Source organism: Vitis vinifera, chromosome 1 (assembly GCF_030704535.1).
Source record: "Vitis vinifera cultivar Pinot Noir 40024 chromosome 1, ASM3070453v1".
NCBI classification, from domain to species: domain Eukaryota; kingdom Viridiplantae; phylum Streptophyta; class Magnoliopsida; order Vitales; family Vitaceae; genus Vitis; species Vitis vinifera.
Window position 1 is genome coordinate 21,733,115 of NC_081805.1, and position 19,914 is coordinate 21,753,028.

Consider the following 19,914-nt stretch of genomic DNA (forward strand, 5'->3'; position numbering starts at 1 on the left):
TAGTGTGATGTCCTACTGACTGATGGTACGCACAATACAAATCAAGTCGAAACTATGAAGGCACAGGATCTGGAAGTGCCCTAGGAGCCAGAGGAGCTAAAAATCCCATGGCCTGGAATGTCTCAAAAACTCTGCTCAGGGGTGTGCTCAAGTCTGAAAAGTGTCTCTGACATCGTCGATGAGGGTGAAGTCGCTCATGAGGAACTGTAATAACCGGAGGGCCCCGAAGCCGGGATGAAGGTCGTGGATGTGAGGCACCCGAAGTAACAGATGCCGATGAAGTCAAATGTAACAATGAAGGCCTCGCTACTCCTGGAGCTCCTCTCGATGACGATGGATACTCCGACAAAGTAAGCTCAATCCTCTCAACCCTCCGTGTCAAATCCACCATCATCTCGTAAAGGGTAGTAAGAGTAATGGGTGCGATCTCGTCCGACATGGTGAACCTCAACCGAAGAGGTCTAATCTCAATGTACTCTGAAAATATCATAACCATCATGCCATCAATCTCTACTCGAGGACCAGTCACGACACTAAAGCTATCCAAGACTCTAAAACAAACACATATAAGAGACAAAAACAAAGCAACACACGATGTTACCCAAAATAACAACACATAAAATGCATGATAAGAAACAATGATAATAATAAAAAGAAGATGGGAACACATACCCAAGAAAACAATAATATCACTAAGTGAAATGAGAGTACATCATGCAAAATAGTAAGACAATAAGGTCTACTCTCGAAACACAGGGTACGAACTCGAATCACTAACTATAAAACAAGACTCAAATAAAAAGTAAAAGAGAACAAAAACTCAAAACGACCAACTAATAATGTAGTCCCAAAGTACACCAACAAGGTCTGCCATATCAAAGTGTCTGGTGAATATCAGTGCCTTGGGTGTCCCAAAACGTGATGGCATAAGCCCGAAGGAGGAACTGCATGTGTGGAATAAGCTGGAAAGGAATCAGCAGTCATATCTGAACCGAGATTAGTATCTGTGGTCGATACGGGAAAGCTAACCGCACCACTGTCAATAAGATCATGTATGGTATGACGTAGAGAAGCACAATAATCAGTACGGTGGCCTGCCATCTGGTGAAATGCACAGAACTCGTGAGCACGAAAACGTGGAGGTAAGGTACTCGGGGGTGGCCTAGGGGCCAACGGTGCTAAGAAGCCAGTAGCTATGAGTCGCTCAAAAGCTCTATCCAAAGGCATCCCCAAATCGGAATAAGTCCTCTAACGTCGCCGATGGGGACGAGACTGCTCATGCCGTGGGATACTAGTCTGTGGACGCTGAAACTGAAATGAAGGTCGCACCGTGACAGTATGAGGATGCACAGAAGGGTACTGCTGAACTGAATGAGGATGATGATGCTGTAAAGGTGGGAAATCATTCCTGGGTATCTGCAATGATCTCGCATAGGGATGATAACCAGGTCGTCGATGCTGAAAATCCGCAGAACATACGTCTCCATAGCTCTCAGATGATCCACCAACTCTCTTCTCCTCAGCATCCGGAGAAGGAATAATATCTGACCATAATTCTCTAGAGATGCCATCATCTACATCGAATAAAGCCTGAACCAATGATTTGAAATCCTGGAATGGGACTCCTGTTAGATGCTGAGCAAACCTAGGATGCAAACTCCTCAAAAACATGCTCATCTGATCTCTCTCGGTAGGTCGCTCAATCATCTCCGCGGCCTTCTCCCTCCAGCGGGAGATAAAAGAAGGAACATACTCATCTGATCCCTGTCGAAGAAACTCAAGCTCTCTGCGTATAACGCTCGTATCACCACTGAATGAACTGTCTCAAAAACTCCTGTGCTAAGTCCTCCCAAGTTCTCCTACGAGATGACTCTAATGAAGCGTACCATCTCTGTGTCGTGCCGCTCAATGACAATGGGAACAAAATAAGCAACTGTACCTCATCTAGACCAAGGGCCCTCATAACTGTGCTATAAAGTCTGAGATGAATACGAGGACATCCAACACCCGTATATCTCTCTATATCAGGCATCCTGAAACCGACTGGCAAAGTGGCCACTGGCACATCATCAGGGTCATCCCACGAAATCATCTCATCAGGATCTCTCATTTGTCCAATCCTCCGCTCGAGTCTGTCCATACGAGAACGAGGATTCTCAACAATGGTAACTGGTGTGACAATGGGTGGAACGACAGCAGCCTGATCATATGAAGTAGCATGTAAAGTCTGTGTAGCTGGCATCTGAACAGGTAGAACAAGCGGTGTCACTATATCAGATGGCGTGTCCTCCAGCACTACATGCCTACTCTGCTGAGTATCCATCCTCTAACTCAAACTGGTCAATGCCCCCTGAATCGAAACCACATAAGCGATAAGCTAACCAATCGAAACTAACTATGAATCCATCTATAGCAGCTCAGAGATACGAATCAACCTCTATCCCACTCAACCCAGGGCACTGAACCAAGACTGGGACTACAAACAGACCCCTACAAAAGAACTCGAGCAAAACGACTCAATCACGACTCATGCAACGACACGAGATGCAACGAACAATGACCAATGCATGATACAATACAACCCAATACACGACAGGGTGTGATACACAATCCTATGGTGACTATCAAAATTTGGATATACGATAGAATCTCTAGAGTCACATGAGTGTCTAGTGTGAGACAACTACAAATATGACTAAAGAATTTCTATCGATGATCCAAAAAATGATCGAGGTGTGAAGAAAGTGAATGGGGTGTGAAGAACAACACTATCACGAGATCGATACTCAATCTAGACCAAAATATCCTTGATTCAACCTTCAACTCGAGCTCTATAAGAGAAAAAAGAATGATAAGGTGATCAAGACGAATCTCTCGAAAAATGTGTGAATGTGAAAATGTGTCTTTCACCTTTCTATAATGAAAATATGAGCATCGAGTCGAAAATCGAACCAAGGATCAAACAAAAAAAATGAGGTACTAAGCCTGTGATAGGTGTGTAGTGTAAAAAGATGATCCATGAGCATATCCCAAAGTATCGAGTGAGTGAAAACAAAGTGAAGGGGTGTGTCAAGCCAAGAAATGAGAACAAAAAACCCTAGGGAGAAAACATGCTAAACTCATCAAGCGAAAAACACAAACTAAGGCGACAAGATGAAATGTGATCCAACCGATACTTAAACTCATACCGATCTCCGAGCACTCTCAACTGGAGACTAAAAAAGGGAGTGTTGGATCCGAACTGTAACTAAAGAGGCTCTGAAGGCCCTCAGATGCACCCACGTGTAGGGAGAAAGTCCTAATCGAAGGATCTATGGCTCAACCTACAAGATCATGGTGGCTCTAAATGGATATGGGTGGACTTTAAAAGATCCCTAGCAGAAGCGATCGTACCCTTCAGCGGTACGCAACCCTCTGCACGTCTCCGAAGAGATGGGGTGCTTCCATGCAAGGTGGTCATCACCTCCACACATGCACTACCTCGCATCCCAAGGGGTTTCCTATGGCGAAACCTCTCAAACTCTCAACGCTTAATAGTCAACTAAAGTGCACAGTGAGCGGTATGGGTGCATCCGAAAACCCTTAAGAATCTGGAGCAGAAAAGGAAACACACTGGTCGCACAAATATCCATGAAACCTAGCTCCGGGCTATACAAGTCTTCAATGATCGGACTCCAATCGACATCAAAGTGTCGTCCTCCTCCTGAATGCTCCCGTACATCGATATAGCCCATCGCTAAACCCTACTCCTAATCTCTATCTCGGTCAGAGTACAAGCACACACAAGGCCTCACACTTGCAAAAGTGAGAACTAGAATGAAGGAAATGACCGAGACTAGAGGGTCGGAGATAAGGGGATAGATGTGCTACCCACATAGACAAGTGACATACAATCACGCAGAGGAGGGCAGTCATGCAGCACACAATCAGGCAAAGCTCAGATATATCATCATGTACACACAAAATAAGCGAGAATACAACAATTAAGACGAATAGTGATACAAACATCATGCTCAAAGATGATCAAAATAGTATACAAGTCAGAGAATCAACATGTCAAGCGGAGTGATGTACAGTGGTGAGTGTATGCATGTGAAGTGATCAGAACAATCATGGCAAAATCAGAGTCAATATGCTAAGCAAGGCAATAAGATCAATCAATATAATCAGCATGTCAATATCTCAAACGAATATATCAATGAAGCACAGGAGAAAACACGGCATCGGAATCCTCAATCAAGACAAATCAGTCAACATAATCAACATGTCAAAATCCCAAATGGATATAACATCTAAGCATGCAAGAAAAGCTCTCAATGTGCAATCAAGAAATGAGCATCCACTGATCGTCCAATCGAATGGCACGTTTGCTTCACTCTAAGTTCAAGCTTGACCCTTTAAATGATCCCCAGTGGAGTCGTCATTTTGTGGACCCCACATTTTGGCTCATGCGTTTCCCACTCGATGGCAAGCTCGATTTTTATTTGAAAAATTATTTTTATTTATTCAAAAATGACTTGGAGTCACCACTTATTTTTGTTTTATTTTAAAAGGGTAAACAAAATAAGAAAGAAAACCCTAAGTGTGACTCTTTATTTTGGAAAAGGTGATCTACGAAAAACCGGATCGGGTTCGGGGGTCAGGTTACTTATCGGGAAGGTACGGTAAAGACCGTAGCACCCCTCTAAGTCCCTAAAGTCGGGTCTCTATTAATAAAATGAAACTGACATGGCAATCAATAAGAAAATCAATGAATACCCAGAGCGAATCATGCACATATGAGAGTCAGAAAATGCATATAGACTAACCAAAGTGAGAATGAGTGCGTACCTGGGCAATGAACCGTCATGCGCTATTAAGAGAAGGGGCTAATGCACAATTAAATAATAATCTCATGCATGTCATAGAGCAAAACAAATCAATCATGTATGATAATCAAATCAAACAATCAGTGGAATTTTTTTTTAAAAAAATAAAATAAATAAAATGATAATAATAATGATAATAATAAGTGAGTAACGGGATAAATGCGAGAATTAGAATATTAGGAATTGAGGATTAAGTTTGGAAATTGGAAAATTGGGATTTCAGATGACTAAATTTGAAAATCGAAATTTTGAAGAATTATTTAAAGACGGAATTTTAAGTAAATGAATAAATGAATGGAATAATAATAATGATGAAATAATAATGATCGGATAAATAATTGCGGAAGTTAGAATATCGGAAATTGGAAATTGAACTTAAGGCTTGGAGATTTAAATAATTATTAGAGATGGAATTTTAAGTATATGAATAAGTGGATGAATAAATAAATGGGATGATAATAATAATAACAAAAATAATCACTAAGCAACTAAATGTGAATAGTAGAATTTTTCTAGATTAAAAATTAAATTTAGAAGTCAGATTTTAGAAGAATTGAATTTTAATGATTAGAATTTTTAAAGGAAATAAACAAATAAATAAATGAAATAATGATAATAACAACAAAAATAATATTTAAACGAATGAACGTGAACAGTGGAATTTTTGAGGTTGAAAGTTAAATTTGGAAGTCAGATTTTTGAAGAATTGAATTTTAATGATTGAAAAAAAAAATTTATTTTATTTTTTTAAAAGAAATAAATAAATAGATATGAAATAATAATAATAACGGAAACAATAAAGATTAAATAAGTGGATGTAAAACTTGGAATTTTTTTAAATTGAAAATTAAATTCGGAAGTTCATTTCTTTTTCAAAAATTATTTAAAGATTGAATTTTTAAAAAAATTACGTCCAAAGTCAGAGTTTTGAAGAACTAAAAAAATGAAATGAAAAAAAAACAATTTGAAAAACTAAAACTTTAAGAGTCTAGATTCTGACATGTAGGATAATAAAATAAAATAAAAGGAATGGGGCATGCAAAAGTGGCCGTGTATGGGCTGCCCAACAACTTTCCTTGGAAAATCCCACTTAGAAAACCAATATATAAAAAAATAATGCATGGTAGGTTGACCTAGAAATATAACCTATTGCATAGTCCTCGTATATAAATCAACGTGTGTCTGGTGGCATTCTTCTCACCCTTCTTATCAAAGCCATATGCAATGGCAGTTGCAATGAGCCCATTGAAAAATACACATTCCATCAATGCCAGCAATGATATCTTTCCGAAATGTGGAATTTTAGCAAACGAACACCATGGTGCTCTGTTTTGGGTGTAGCGCATGCAAAGGTTCTCAAGCTGGTGTAGGGATGTGTCTCCATTATCAGTAAGAAAATGAGTTTAGTGGGTGTTGGGAGATGAAGACTTAGAGAGAGAAAGGGAATTGGTGGTGCAGTTAGGGAAGGTGGTGAGGTGAAGGTGCTGCAACAGGTATGATCATTGAAGGAAACGGGCATGATAAGTGGAATGGGCAGCCAGCAATGGGTACCGTGGGCATGAAAAAGGGTAAGATGGGTATGGAGGTTGAAAATGGAGCTAGGTGGAGGTGGCCTTGTGCATGGGGCTTCATGCATGCAAGTATGAAATGGATGTGGTGGTTAAAGAGAGAAAATGTGGTGACGGGTTCATGGGGCTTGCTTCACAGGGGTTTTCTGGATGGACTTTCATCCAAGGATGCAACCAGCCAGTCAAAACAACATTATTGAGGTGCTTCGATGCATTGGGCTCTGCCCTTGGAACCTTCAGTCATGGCGCTTTCAAGCAAGAAACCCACAATTCTCTTCAAGCTCACTTGTCCTCCGGATGATTTGGGAGAGCTCCCCTCTAGCAGAAATGAACAAAAAGGCTTTTGAGTTTCTCCTCTCCTCTGTTTCTCTCCCTCCTCATGCTAACGAACAACTCCCTCTCTTACAGTCCGTATAACGAACAAGATCCAGGAAGAGGTGGTCTCAACAATGAAAAATGCATGAAAACAGAGCATAGAAGAAAGCAAATAGAAAGGTTCTCAAAGGAGGCTTCACATCATGAATCATTAGTGAACCTTCTTATTAGGTGAGAAAAACAGCATCAAATGCAAATATTGGAGGGGTTCTCGGGCATTTCACAATCACAATAGAAACAGAGCATATTAAGATTGACAATGGCAAGCATGAATTCAAGGTTATATCTCAACAAGCAACAATCCACCCCAAGCAAAACAACAAATATCCAAAATATCAACAAGAAAATGTAGAGGGATAGCTAGGATCCGAATCTAACAATAAACCTGTTGCATTCATACCTGAGAATACCTTTCTCCCGTAAAGCCCTGTTCGGCTTCAAACGCCTTAAATCCACCTCCAATGCCAACGAAACTGCTGAAAACCATGAAGCTCTCTTCCTCTACTCTCCAAACATACAACTCCCCCTCTCTCTCGCAGCTTTCTCTCCTTTTTTCTCCTCTGTTGGTGTCTTCTTTAGCAAGCCAACCCTCCATTTCCTGTTCATCACATCAGCAAGCATGGGCTTACAACCACTCTCATGGCTGCCCACGTCTCTTGCCGTGTCTATGAAGCTGTTCTCCTTGCAGAAAGGGGTCCCCCCCACTCCTCACTGAATTCCACTCCCGGATCCTTCTTGAAATGCCACCTTACTTCAACTTATAAAAATAATAAAAGAAGGTAATAATAATAAAAATCATATCATTGAACCAATACACTTGGTTTAAAACAGGGGGTCTACAGAATGACATTCATGCAATTTTGTCTCTATTCCAACCCCCTTTCCTAGTTTGCCTCCCTTTCTGCCCAATTGTTTTTTTCCTTTTAAAAAAAATATTTAAAATAAACATAAAACTGCAAGATCATATGCAACCATACATGTCCATGCAATACCCAAAGAATGCCACATTTCACACATGCCACCAACACATCCATACAACTATTGTGTTGATGTTGAAACACTTCCACATTGCTTTGTCCATAGCCCCCACCTTCGTGTTTCAAATTAAGCAGAATATTTTTAAATTTTTGGTTTTCTACCCTATATTCAGTTTGCTTCAATCTAAGCAAGTTGTTTGTTTGTTTGTTTGTTTTTTTTTATGTGCATATTTTTATTATTTCATTTTAGTAATGTAGAATATTTGTTTAAAAAAACTATATTCTACAATAAAACCCTAAAAAAAGTAATATTACCAATATTGGTAAAGGGGAATACAAAAAGGCCACACAGATTTGAGTTATAAAAAACCCAGTTTACAACAATAAACTTGCACAACAAATTTCTACACTCAAGTAGAAAAACTAAAGAAAGCTAGGGACTTAGAGTTGTATTAAATCAGGTTTATCTTCGATCCTTTAGATTTACATCTAACAATTATGATTTGGAAAGAATGCAAAGAGAAAAGGCAAAAAAATGAGATTCTTTTAGAGAGAAAGAGAGCAACCAAAAAGAGTTGTGGGGTTGTGTGGTTTGCAAAGGTCTCCAAAAAGCCCGCGGCCCGGTCCAAGCCCGGCAGGCCTGAGCCCATTTCTGGATGGGCCGGGCCATGGGCCCCAAATTAGGCCCGGCCTGCCCGTAGGCTCGCCCATAGGCCCGCCACTTTAAAAAATATATATATATAAAAAAAAAAAATCAAGAAATAGAAAATGTTACATTAATAAAAATATTCATTGTTAACTATTTTATTCATTGAATGTATACATTACATTTGAAAATGTGGGAAAAGTTTACATTACTACAAAATAAATACATCCCAACTAGGTTGGCACCTACTTATTTGTCAATCATTTGTACTTTTCAACCATAAAAATAAAAATAAAAATATGACATACATTTAGTGAAATTGAAAGGTTGTTCTGCTCTTATTATATAACCAATCATTTCTTCACGATAATAAGATTCATCATAAGAAAATGTTTTTAAATTTCCACTTTCATCTTTATCTAATTGCATATAATTTCTAATATCTACATTATTTTTAGTTTTATAATTTTCATGATGCCTTTTTAAATGACTTGTACCTGCATTTGAGCCACCACTAAGAAGTTTGTTACAAATTTTACATTTTGCTTTTATTTTTTTTTATTATTTTCTAAATTTATTTCTATTCTATCAAAAAAATTCCATATATTTGAAGTAAATTTTTTGCTATCACATGCATTAGATGAAGAACAAGAACCACTTGCCATAATTATAATTATTGATAAAATATTATGCTAAAAATAATAAATGTAAAATTAAAATGTAATAAATAAAAAATAAAAAATAAAAAAAAGTGAAGTATGTTACTAAATTGGAGAACCGAAGCAGAAATTCTTTCAAATTTGAACTCTTTGAACCACCAATGCTTGTTTTTCACCACCAATAATATTGAATAATTTGAGACAAAATGCAATAATCGGAAATATTGTGAAATGGGAGAGAGCTTAAGAGTTGAGAGAATAGAAAAAAATTGAGGGTATTTAATATTTATAGGGATTTAAATATTAGGATTTAATTTAATTTTTTTTTTTAATTTCAAGACCGTTCAACGGTCATATATTTGAAATTGAATTATGAGTGGCATGTTCAACGGTCATATGACCGTTGAACAGCCAACTCACTTTTATTTTTTTTCAAAAATCATACAACATTTCTAATATATATATAACTAATGCAAAATAGTTACACAAAAGAGAGTTAGCTCAGTTGGTGGCTAGCTCCTTTATGGTTCCATAAGGGAAGGGGATTGAATCCCCTTCCCTTCAAAATTAAAAATTATTTTAATTTTTACCCCAGCCCGACCCGCCAAGCCCGCCTAGCTTGAGGGCCCACGGGCCTTAAATATATCAAGGGCCCGGCTCGGCCCGTTGACTGGGCCATGGGCCTTACTCCTCCGAGCCGGGCGGCTCGGCTCGGCCCGGCCCGTTGGAGACCCTTAGTGGTTTGTAGAGCACTATAAAATATGAATATATTTGTATCATTTCAATTAAAACGTTAGTTCAATCTATTACTAATATATTTTTTTATTCTGTACTTGTTATATTTGTTATATTTTAGTCAATCCGACGTATTAAATTGTTGTTCATGTTTAAATGAAATGAATCAAGATTGATAAAGAGTTGATCAATGATGCTCGAACATGCACTTGTTTTGAGTCCCTATTTATTTTCTATCGATAATTTCTTACTAAGGTTTGAGTAGCAAATGACGTCTCTCTTCTTGTAAAATCTCATTTAACTTCTTCATGTCTATTACTACTAATTATTTCAATTTTCTACTAACAACTTCAACTATAACCTCGATTATTTTTATTAGTTTGAGCTAGATACAACTTATTCGAAATTCATCAAATGAATAATTAGAAAAAATGTTTCTATGAAATTCAAAATATGGAATATCGCCCTCGTGCATCAATTACCAATTCTTGGTTCCAATTCAAGAAAAATGACCAAACCTAGGTGGTGTTTGGCTTTTACTTAATTATAAATAAAACTTAAAACTAAATAGTATTCAATAGTTTCAAGTATTAGATTGTTTGTTTTTATAGTATTTTATTTATATTAAGAATTAAAAAGTAAAAAAAAACCAATATGTTGTTTTTTTTATTTAGAAAAAACTAGATATTTTAATTTTTTTATTCAACAAAAAATTTATAATTAGTCATGAAAAAGTAGAACAACAAACTACTTAAAATCTAAAAGCAAATTACTTTGAACAAAAAGCTAAAAACACAAACACCCTCCTAATGTGATTAACATTAGCAAGACTAACATTATAATTAGTTTACTCACTAGTTGTTGGTGGTGAGTCTTTACTAGATCTTTTAGGTTATGTTTGGTTTCCAAAATATTTGAGGAGAATTGTATTTATAGAATTGTGATTTTAATAAATGAAATAAAGTATTTATCCATGTCCATTTGAAATGTGACAAACAAAAAAATAATACTTTTGAAAGAAGATAGTATTTGTAAGATGATGGTATGATATAATATATTGTTATTGAAATGTAAAATAAAATTTGATTTCCATCTAAATTTTATACTTTACTATTTAATAATATTAGAAATATTAATATATTTATATTTCATCTTCCACACTATTTAAGTGTTAAAGATAACAAAAGCATGAAATATCTTTAAGTTTTTTTTTAATTACTTTTGTATATTTTCAACTTCTTATTCTTATTAATTTTATAACATATAAAATGTATATTTATTATGTGATATAACATTTTAATCGTAATTGAATCATTAATAATCTCATCAATAAATCGTGATCTAGTAACTTTTTTTATTCAATGATCGGTTTACTTTTCGAAACTCTATAAAAAACCTAAATCACAAATGCGTGAACACTATGTTTTATATATTGATTATGTGATATAATAGTTGAATCATAATTGAATTATTAATAATTTCATCAATAAACTGTAATCTAGTAATATTTTTTTTTTGTTTAATGATCGGTTCAGTTTTGAAAACTCTAGGGAGAATCTAAATCATAAATACATGAACATTATACATGATATAGAGATGATAATATCGTAACATATGATGTGAGAGCATAAATATTGAGATCATATAAAATTTAACTTGTATAAATAAATAAAACTAAAAAAATACACACTGCACATTACCATGGTTGTATCCAAAATTAAATTACATTTATGACATTTTTCTATGACCAATAGTTTTATGTCACGTCAGCATGGAGCGGGTTCGTTGACCTCATATCCTCACTTTCCCGCCATGAACCGTTGGAATTTCCTTTCCTCCCCACAAGCATAGTGCAAGAATGGCTGCCTCCAAAACCCTAATGGATTATCTCCAACCCTCCAAGCGCCTAAAAGTCTCCACCCCCACCTCCTCCTCCTCCTCCTCCTCCTCCTCCCCCAAAAGCCTACTCCTCCCTGTTTCTTCTCTTTCCCATTCCCAATCCCAAGACCCCCACCAAAGCCCTCCTTCCTCTCCCTCCTCCGCCCTCACCGCCCACCAAAAATCCCGGATCGAATTCAACAAATTCCTTGCAAAATCCAAGAGAAATCTCACCATATGCTCCCAGAAAGTCTCCAAATCTAAAGGTACTCCATTTCTAGGGTTTCTGTTTGCTGGGTATTTGCAATGTGAATGGTTCTGATGTTGTTGTTGTTGGATTGCATTAGCTGAAGGGGTTGGTTTTGTGGAATTGGAGGACCTCTTGTTGGAAGAGACGTGGTTGGATGCGCTTCCTGGGGAGTTTCAGAAGCCCTATGCCAAGACGCTCTGCAGATTTTTGGAACGGGAGGTGTGCGGCAGTGGCGTGCCCATTTATCCTCCACAGCACTTGATCTTCAATGCTCTTAACTCCACGCCATTCGACAGGGTCAAGGCTGTGATTATTGGACAGGTAATATGGTCTGTGTGGAAATGATACATGAGGTGAACCCCTACTTTTTAGACTGATTTAGTTTTTGATGATTGAATATAATTTATTGATAGATTTTTTTATGAGGGATTATGAGCTGTAGTCACTAAAATTCTGTGATTCTTCACCTACTCAAATGCTCCTTTGTTCAACTAGTCTGTTGAAGCTTCTCAATAAAGTGTTCGTATGCAGTTTAGTCGGTAGCCATGAATGGGATTATCTGTTGTCGCATGTGAATGTTGGAAACCATGCTGAATAAAGGGTGAATGTTAGATTAATTATATTTATTTAATCAGGAACTTCAGGTGCTTTACGTTATCGCAACACTGTTGCACACAAGAAAAGATCTTTTGTTTTTCATTGCTTTCAAATTTCTGAACCAAACCATTACTTCCATGTCAACTTTTCTAGCAAAAGGTTTGGAGTTTGTCTCCTGTTTTTTTCCCGGTATCATCCATTTGTATCTCTGATGGTTCTAACTTACTGAACGTTGATAGTTTACTTTCCCACCCTTCTCTTGAAATCCCATGAAACTTAATTGAATGATCTGAGCAATCTGTTTAACATCCAGCCTTTCATTTAAACTTTTTCTTTTATAAAAATATGCTTGGTGATGGAATTAAAACCATAACTTGGTTTTGCAATCAATCTAACTTCATATCTGTTACTGTTGTAATTTTTTATGGTTTCTTTTATCAGTCTTTATTTGCTTATAGGAAAATGTAGAATTAGACCTAGGTATTTTGTTTTTCAGGATCCATATCATGGCCCTGGTCAAGCAATGGGCCTTTCATTTTCTGTGCCAGAGGGGGTGAAAGTTCCTTCAAGTCTGGTAAATATATTTAAGGAACTACAGCAAGATTTAGGCTGTTCAATTCCATCTCATGGGAATTTGGAGAAATGGGCTGTACAGGTAAAATTATATCTGAAGAAAATGTTGATTTTGAATATGTGTTTCTTGCTCCCCATCTTTTAACAATCGTTTCATGTCTCTTTTCATTTTTCTTGTTGATTTATTTTGGTTTTTATCTAATTAATGATCATCTATATATATATAGCTAAAATTATTCTTGGAAGTTGATTTAATATGTTGTGCTGATCAGTAATCGGATATAACAGTCAGAAAAATTTAAAACATATCCTGTCAAAAAGTATGAGTTTCCATTTCAAGGTTTAAAAGAGGGATGCACATGTACAAGATGTAGTGGTACGGGGTTGTTCTTGAACTATGGTTAGAGGCAATCAAATTGCACAAGAGATGGTAAGATAGAGGGCTTCCAAGTGGTTTGAGCTACTCTATGTTACACATTTAGGACATAGATTAGAAACATAATACCGACTTCACTCTAGCAATCCAACAGCTCATGCAATCAACCTGAAAAACTAAAAGGCCAAAGGGAAAAAATACATCCATGTGTCTTGACTTTTAATCAACTTTGGTGAAAATTGTTTCATTTTCCATCGAGGTTTTTGTCGTCCTTCATTATGAATATATTTGGTTCTTGGAAAGTTTGAGGGAAAGAAAATAAAGAGGAAAAAGAGAAGGAAAGAAAAAGGTAAGTAAAAATTTCTCTCATTTAGTATCCTTGGAAAGTTTGAGTTAAAAAAATAAATTATGAGGAATACACTTTCCTCAAACTTTTCCTACCTTTTCTCAAGGAACATAGAGATGAAAATCTTTAATATTTTCCCTAGTCTTGTCTTTAGCCTTTTCCATGATATTTAAGTATAAGAAAATCATTTTCCTTACTATTTTTTCCCCTTTTCATAGCAATTTCCAGGAGCCAAACATAGCCTAAGAGAAATCTGAAGTCAATATATTTTTTGATAAATGAGGATATCTAACCCAATTTTTTTTAACTATGAGGGCAAAAACTCAAAATGTAGGAAGAAATGAAGCCAAATCAGGGTCTCATTGCTGATACTGGTTGAATTTTGAAGCTTCTTGTTGAAATGGGTCTCCTTTTGCAGCGCCTCTGTGCTGCATGCCTGCTTGCACACAAGTGCACACAATTATAGCAGCCCTAGCTCTTTCTCTCTCTATTTTGTTTGCTTTGTCAACAGCAAGAAGACAGTTGTCCTTTTTTTTACCCTATGAGTGGCAACAAAGGTTTGACGGCTATGTGGATGTGAGAAGTGTGTTTCCTCCTTATCTGGATCTCATTTGCAAGAAATTAAAATATTTGGTCTTGTCTTTATATCAAATACAATAATCTCATTTCTCAGAATGAAATGCCATTCCCCAGTTTAGATGCCCAAATGCCATACATGCCCTTTGGTTCTTGATTCAGAAGAAAATCACACCTTTTTTTTTTTTCCCATACAAATACTCCATTTGTTTTAATATAATGGTCCTTTTCTGTAGACTCTAAAAATACTTGCTGGGCAGATAGAAACATAATAAAATAGAATTATAAATTAAACCCTAACAATTTATTGCTATAGCAGTGTGAACACTACTGGTATAGAGATTCACTATGCATTCCTATGGTAATATTCTATAGTAATGCTATGGTATCTACTTGTTAAAACACGCTAAAAGCAATTAATTTGAGGACCTAATTACTTGCTACATCTACTAAGTGAATAACATCTCAATACAAAAAATATTTCAAAATAAACACCAATTTCTTTTTCTTGTTATCACATTACTGCTGCTCAAACATCATTTTACAACGATGGCTTAAATTTGAATTTGAGGTTTAATTCTGAAGATAAAGAAGCATTCAAATCCATGTAGAATCATGTGGCTCAAAAGGGCATTGAACTGGAAGTTAATAGATGCTATTAAGTATGAAAGCATTGTAAAGACAATACTTGTATCCTGTTATTCACATGATGTGTGCACTAGTCTATTTGGCTGCCCTTGGAAAGTCTTATTCAAGTGTTGGGATCCTGTGTTAAATATAAAGCATCTACAATTCTCTTTTGCTCTCTCTCTCTCTCTCTCTCTCGCTCTCTTTCTTTGTGAGACATTGTATAACTGCAATGCATATCTTATATGCTAAAGCAATTTTATAGCATTTTTTGTGTCAGGTTAAAAATATCTTACAGTGTCTTTCCTACATAGAATCATGAAGCATTGGCATCTTCCAAAAATATCATCTGACATGAATCACTATTATTTGTAGGGTGTTCTGTTGCTCAACGCTGTTCTTACTGGTAAGAGTTTCATTCAACCTATCATGAATTGCATTAGCATCCTATGAATGATTTTTTCTAAATTTTCCTTGTAAATAATTTTAGAATGTAAATTCAACCCATAAAAAGAAAAGAAAAAAAAGAAAAAAAAAAAGAAAAAGAATGTAAATTGCCCAATGGTTTGGAAATGGTGCAATGTTTTCATAAAAAGCTGATTGTTCCTATGGTTTTATTGTTATTGATATTTGAAGCAATGCATGATAAGAGATGAATGATGACCTTTTAGCACACCTACATTCCAAATAGAAAGTTTCCTAATGGGCTCCTTTTTATCAAGCTGCTTATCCTGCAAACAGAATGGGACTTGTTAAACAACCAATTGAACCTAAAAGCTTAATTTATTTCTGATGAAAAAGAATTGCTTAAACTATAATGGACCAACAATGTTAATTAAGCTGAAACATTTAAGGTTATCACCTCAATGCTCCACCTCACATGCTTCCACCCCTTGTTTGTTCATGGGTTCAATAAATAGTGGAATGAGCAAGTGGTAAGGCTCTCGCTGAAACCTTACCCTTAAAGTAGGGCGCTGGTACCATGTTAAACTAACCTAAAAGTTAGGCCACAATGACAATGCATATCCAGCTGAAACTTTTAGGCTTATAGCCTCAAAGAGACTTGTAACACAAAGAAAAAGAATTATGAGCTTCTAAACTAAGAAATAAAAGATGAAGTAGATAAGATAGGCTAAACTAGCAGTGTTACCATTGTTCACTGACAAAAGAACCACTATATGTGCTTCTTACAGTTTTAAAATCAAGGGTAGGCTTCCAATTTGTTGTCACAAGACTTGCAACTGTATTTGCTTCTTGTCTTTACCAAATGTTCCATCAGTAGGAAGCTGAAAACATGATTTTTTAGGATCATATATGGGAAATCGTGGATAGATTTATTCTTGCTTTGGATTAGGGTAGTGATATTATTTTTTGTCTTTTAAATTTTCTTTTCTTGTAATCCTATATATATATATATTTTTGTCTCTTCAGTTAGGAGTCATCAAGCTAATTCTCATGCAAAGAAAGGATGGGAGCAATTTACTGATTCTGTCATTAGAACAATTTCACAAAAGCAAAGAGGAGTTGTTTTCCTTCTATGGGGAAACTCTGCTCAAGAGAAATCCAGGTACTTCATTTAGTAAGCTTAGTTTTTGTATAGAATTTGAATTTCTGATCGAAACATGCGTCTAGTCACTCCCAAAAAGGAGAAATCTCTCTCTCTCTCTCTCGCTTTCTCTCTCTCTGCTCGAGAGAAACTGAGGTGCTCCCTGTAGCAAGCTTTGTTTTGCGTAGAATCTAAGTTCTCTCATTCCCCCCTGGAAGAGAAATCCAGATACTTCCTGTAGTGAGCTTAGTTCCTGCCTAAAATCTGAATTCTCTGAGCAAACATGTGCCTAGTCATTCTCAATAAAAAAAGGAAAAAAAAAAAAAGAGAGAGAGAGAGAGAGAGAAAAAGAAAAAAAATGATCTCTCTCTCTCTCTCTCTCTCTCTCTCTTCCTCACCCACCCGCACGGACGGATACCTCTTTATGCCTGAAGATTCTTTTTTTTTTCTCTCTTGCTGACTAGAGGTTCTGTGCCATTTTTAGGACATCCCATATGAAGCTTCTTGCTTGAGTGATTCATGTATCACCTATAACCATTAAAGTTTATGAATAATTTTCTTTTTGGTTCTGTCTCAGCCAAATGCTGAAGTTTCTTGGAATTTTTATAATTATTTCATATTTTTGTCACTTATGCTTATAACAAAGATTTACAGGTTGATTGATGACACGAAGCACCACATACTCAAAGCTGCACATCCTTCTGGTTTATCCGCAAACAGAGGTTTCTTTGGATGCAGGTAATTTACCTTACGCTGAACATGATTCATATTTTGCACTGTTTATGCACTCAAAGGGAAGACCAAGTTTGGAAATCATTGGAATCCGCTAACCTTACTTGTATTGTTCTATCTCTCTCTCCCTCCACCGTTATAATTTAGTATTCAGTTGAGTAGGTAATAATGGAAGCCCATCTTTACATCCTGGTTTAATGTCAATCTCACACCAGAATACTGCTGCTGATCTGAATTAACTATTATTGTATGTTCTAGTTCGAACAACTCTGCTCACCTCGAGTATGTTTAGAAAGCTTGGATATCTTTTCTTTGGACCTGATGATTTTTTCGGTTTGATATAGATGAGTGCTAGGGGATCTATATCAATGTCTTTTTAGAAAAAGGATAAAAAAAAGGGGAAACTCTATGGCTAAAATTTTTAGCTTGGTTTAGAAGTCTATACCGAGAAAAGAGGAAAATTCTGTTTACAAATGAAAAGAACCGACTGCCTCTTCATTTTTCTGTATGGAGGACACTCTTATGTCACTGATGATGATGCAGTAGGTTGTGGATGCTATCAAGTCAAATACCTTTTCCAATTGTTCGAGTCATCGACATGTGTGAACTTGTTTTTCAGTGTGGTTTGCTTACGTGTCTGGGAAGGAGGAGCGGGTAGGTCAAGTGAGAAATGCACAAATTTTCATGATCGTCGAAGGGTTTAATTTTATGCAAATTAATAGCAAGGGAGCTAGAATATGTCAATTATGAAAAATGGTAGGAAATGTGGACTGAAATGCCATTTAGGTACCCTGTTTGGTATCATTGAAGATATAATAAATACGGTCCACAGTAGAATGCCAAACCCTCTACATCATTAGTGAATATGAAGTTTGGTTTACTAACACCAAGCATGAATATACCATTTGTAGTCCTCGTTGATATATAATACAACAAAAGCTTGTTTTATTTGCAAGAGCAAGAAACTAAATGATTTTCTGGACAGGCATTTTTCTCGCACAAACAAGATTCTGGAGCAAAAGGGAGTACCCCCCATTGATTGGCAACTTTGAGTCCCGCTTTGTGGAAGTCATTTTGTTGGTGGTGGGCAATCAAAGCAGCCCTCTGTGAAGCACTTTTGGTTGTGGTAAGACAAAGTTGTGAGGGTTATTTTTGTATGTGATATTTGGGTTACTATGAATGGTTTGAAGCTGACTAACAATGCATACTAATTATCCACCTGTTTTGTTATCTCGTCTGCTTACTCCAGGCTCATTTTTAAGTGAAAGATACTAATATCAATGTCTGCCTTTTCTTACTATTTATTTTTTGATCCTGGGCTTACCGCATCTGGTGACTGGATGCCAGGCTGATTTCCAAATTACTTGCCATTTTGGGGTTCTTTTTTGACTCAAATTGTGTGATGGTTTTTGCTTCCTTCTCAAATGTGCAGTTTATAAAGCTTCTGCGTGGAGGCTTTTTATTATTAACCTCCTACTACAATACTGAAAGGTATAGTTTGATCACTATCGAAAAGGTGCTATCAATCAGATAAATGTTATGTGCACGTCTTCAGATTTCATGGAGAATTCATTCTCATTCCTGTTATTGTGTCTTGGTTTGGTTTCATTTCTTTGTATCATATGATGACGTGACGGTTGAGAAGGACGTGTATCTTGGTCTCAGTCACGTGAATTCATCATTTTCCTTCAAAGGTTCCAATTACAATTATTGGAATGTGTGAAACCATTTTCTTTCTCTTTTTTTTCCCCTTAACCTAAAAGCATTTTTTTCCATGAAAATATTTTAAAGTTAGGTTTGGTTGTTGGAAAATACCAAAAAAATAAAAAAAAATGTAAAAAAAAAATAGTTTTCATGTATTTAGTTGTCTTATGAAAAATATAAAAAAAAAATCAAATATAATTAAAATTAATTAGAAACTTATCCATTTTTAAATTATTTAATTTTTATATGGATAAGTTAGAATAAATAAAATGAGTTTGAAGTAGTAAGTAAAAATGATATATTGATTTTTAATTTATTTTTTATTTTTTATTTTTTCTTTATATTGTCTTTCCCTTACATATTCCTTCATATTTTTTGAAAACCAAATAAGCGAATAAAAGAAAAAGTGAAAAAAAAAAAAAAGATTTAGATTTAATAAATTATTTTTATATACTTCTTTAGAATCATTTTAATTAATTTCCTTTATTATATGAAGATGAAATAATTTTTAAAATATATAAATTTTTGATAAGTTTTAATTATATTTTTTTGTATTTGATCCTCCAAGAGAAGATTGTTTCTCAGTCCAATCTATAATCCAAAGGGTGCTCCATAAAAGCAGGTTTTAAGTAATGAAGGTATTTTTAAGATATGTACTAGTGGCTGAAAAGCAAAATTTTTTGTAAACAAATTTAAAAAATATTGAGAAAAGCGGGTTTTGACTTGCTAATTTTAAAAAAATATACAAAAAAGGAAACTCGATTTTTATAAATTGGTTTTATCTTCATCCATTTAAAACATTTTAAAATACATACATTTTTTTTCTTCATAAATGAGATAACCATTTCCTAAAATGACCTAGTTAGGTTAATAACATCAAT

At 35.7% G+C, this 19,914-nt stretch overlaps 1 protein-coding gene across 2 annotated transcripts; it reads left to right on the forward strand.

Moving 5' to 3' along the window:
* Nucleotides 1–11,620: 11,620 nt before the first annotated feature.
* On the forward strand, nucleotides 11,621–19,054 carry LOC100253025 (uracil-DNA glycosylase, mitochondrial). Of its 2 annotated transcripts, XR_786528.3 has the most exons (8): nucleotides 11,621–11,972; nucleotides 12,054–12,277; nucleotides 13,050–13,208; nucleotides 15,427–15,457; nucleotides 16,483–16,618; nucleotides 17,252–17,335; nucleotides 18,315–18,455; nucleotides 18,762–19,054. XR_786528.3 is itself a non-coding variant. In XM_002271842.5 (7 exons), exons 1-7 carry the CDS (start codon nucleotides 11,687–11,689, stop codon nucleotides 18,379–18,381), a joined length of 987 nt encoding a protein of 328 aa, XP_002271878.2. In that variant the 5' UTR covers nucleotides 11,621–11,686; the 3' UTR covers nucleotides 18,382–18,629. The 2 variants fall into 2 exon arrangements, 1 of the variants encoding a protein (XP_002271878.2); XM_002271842.5 differs by lacking the exon at nucleotides 18,762–19,054 and having other exon boundaries at nucleotides 18,315–18,629.
* The last annotated feature ends 860 nt before the right edge of the window (nucleotides 19,055–19,914 follow it).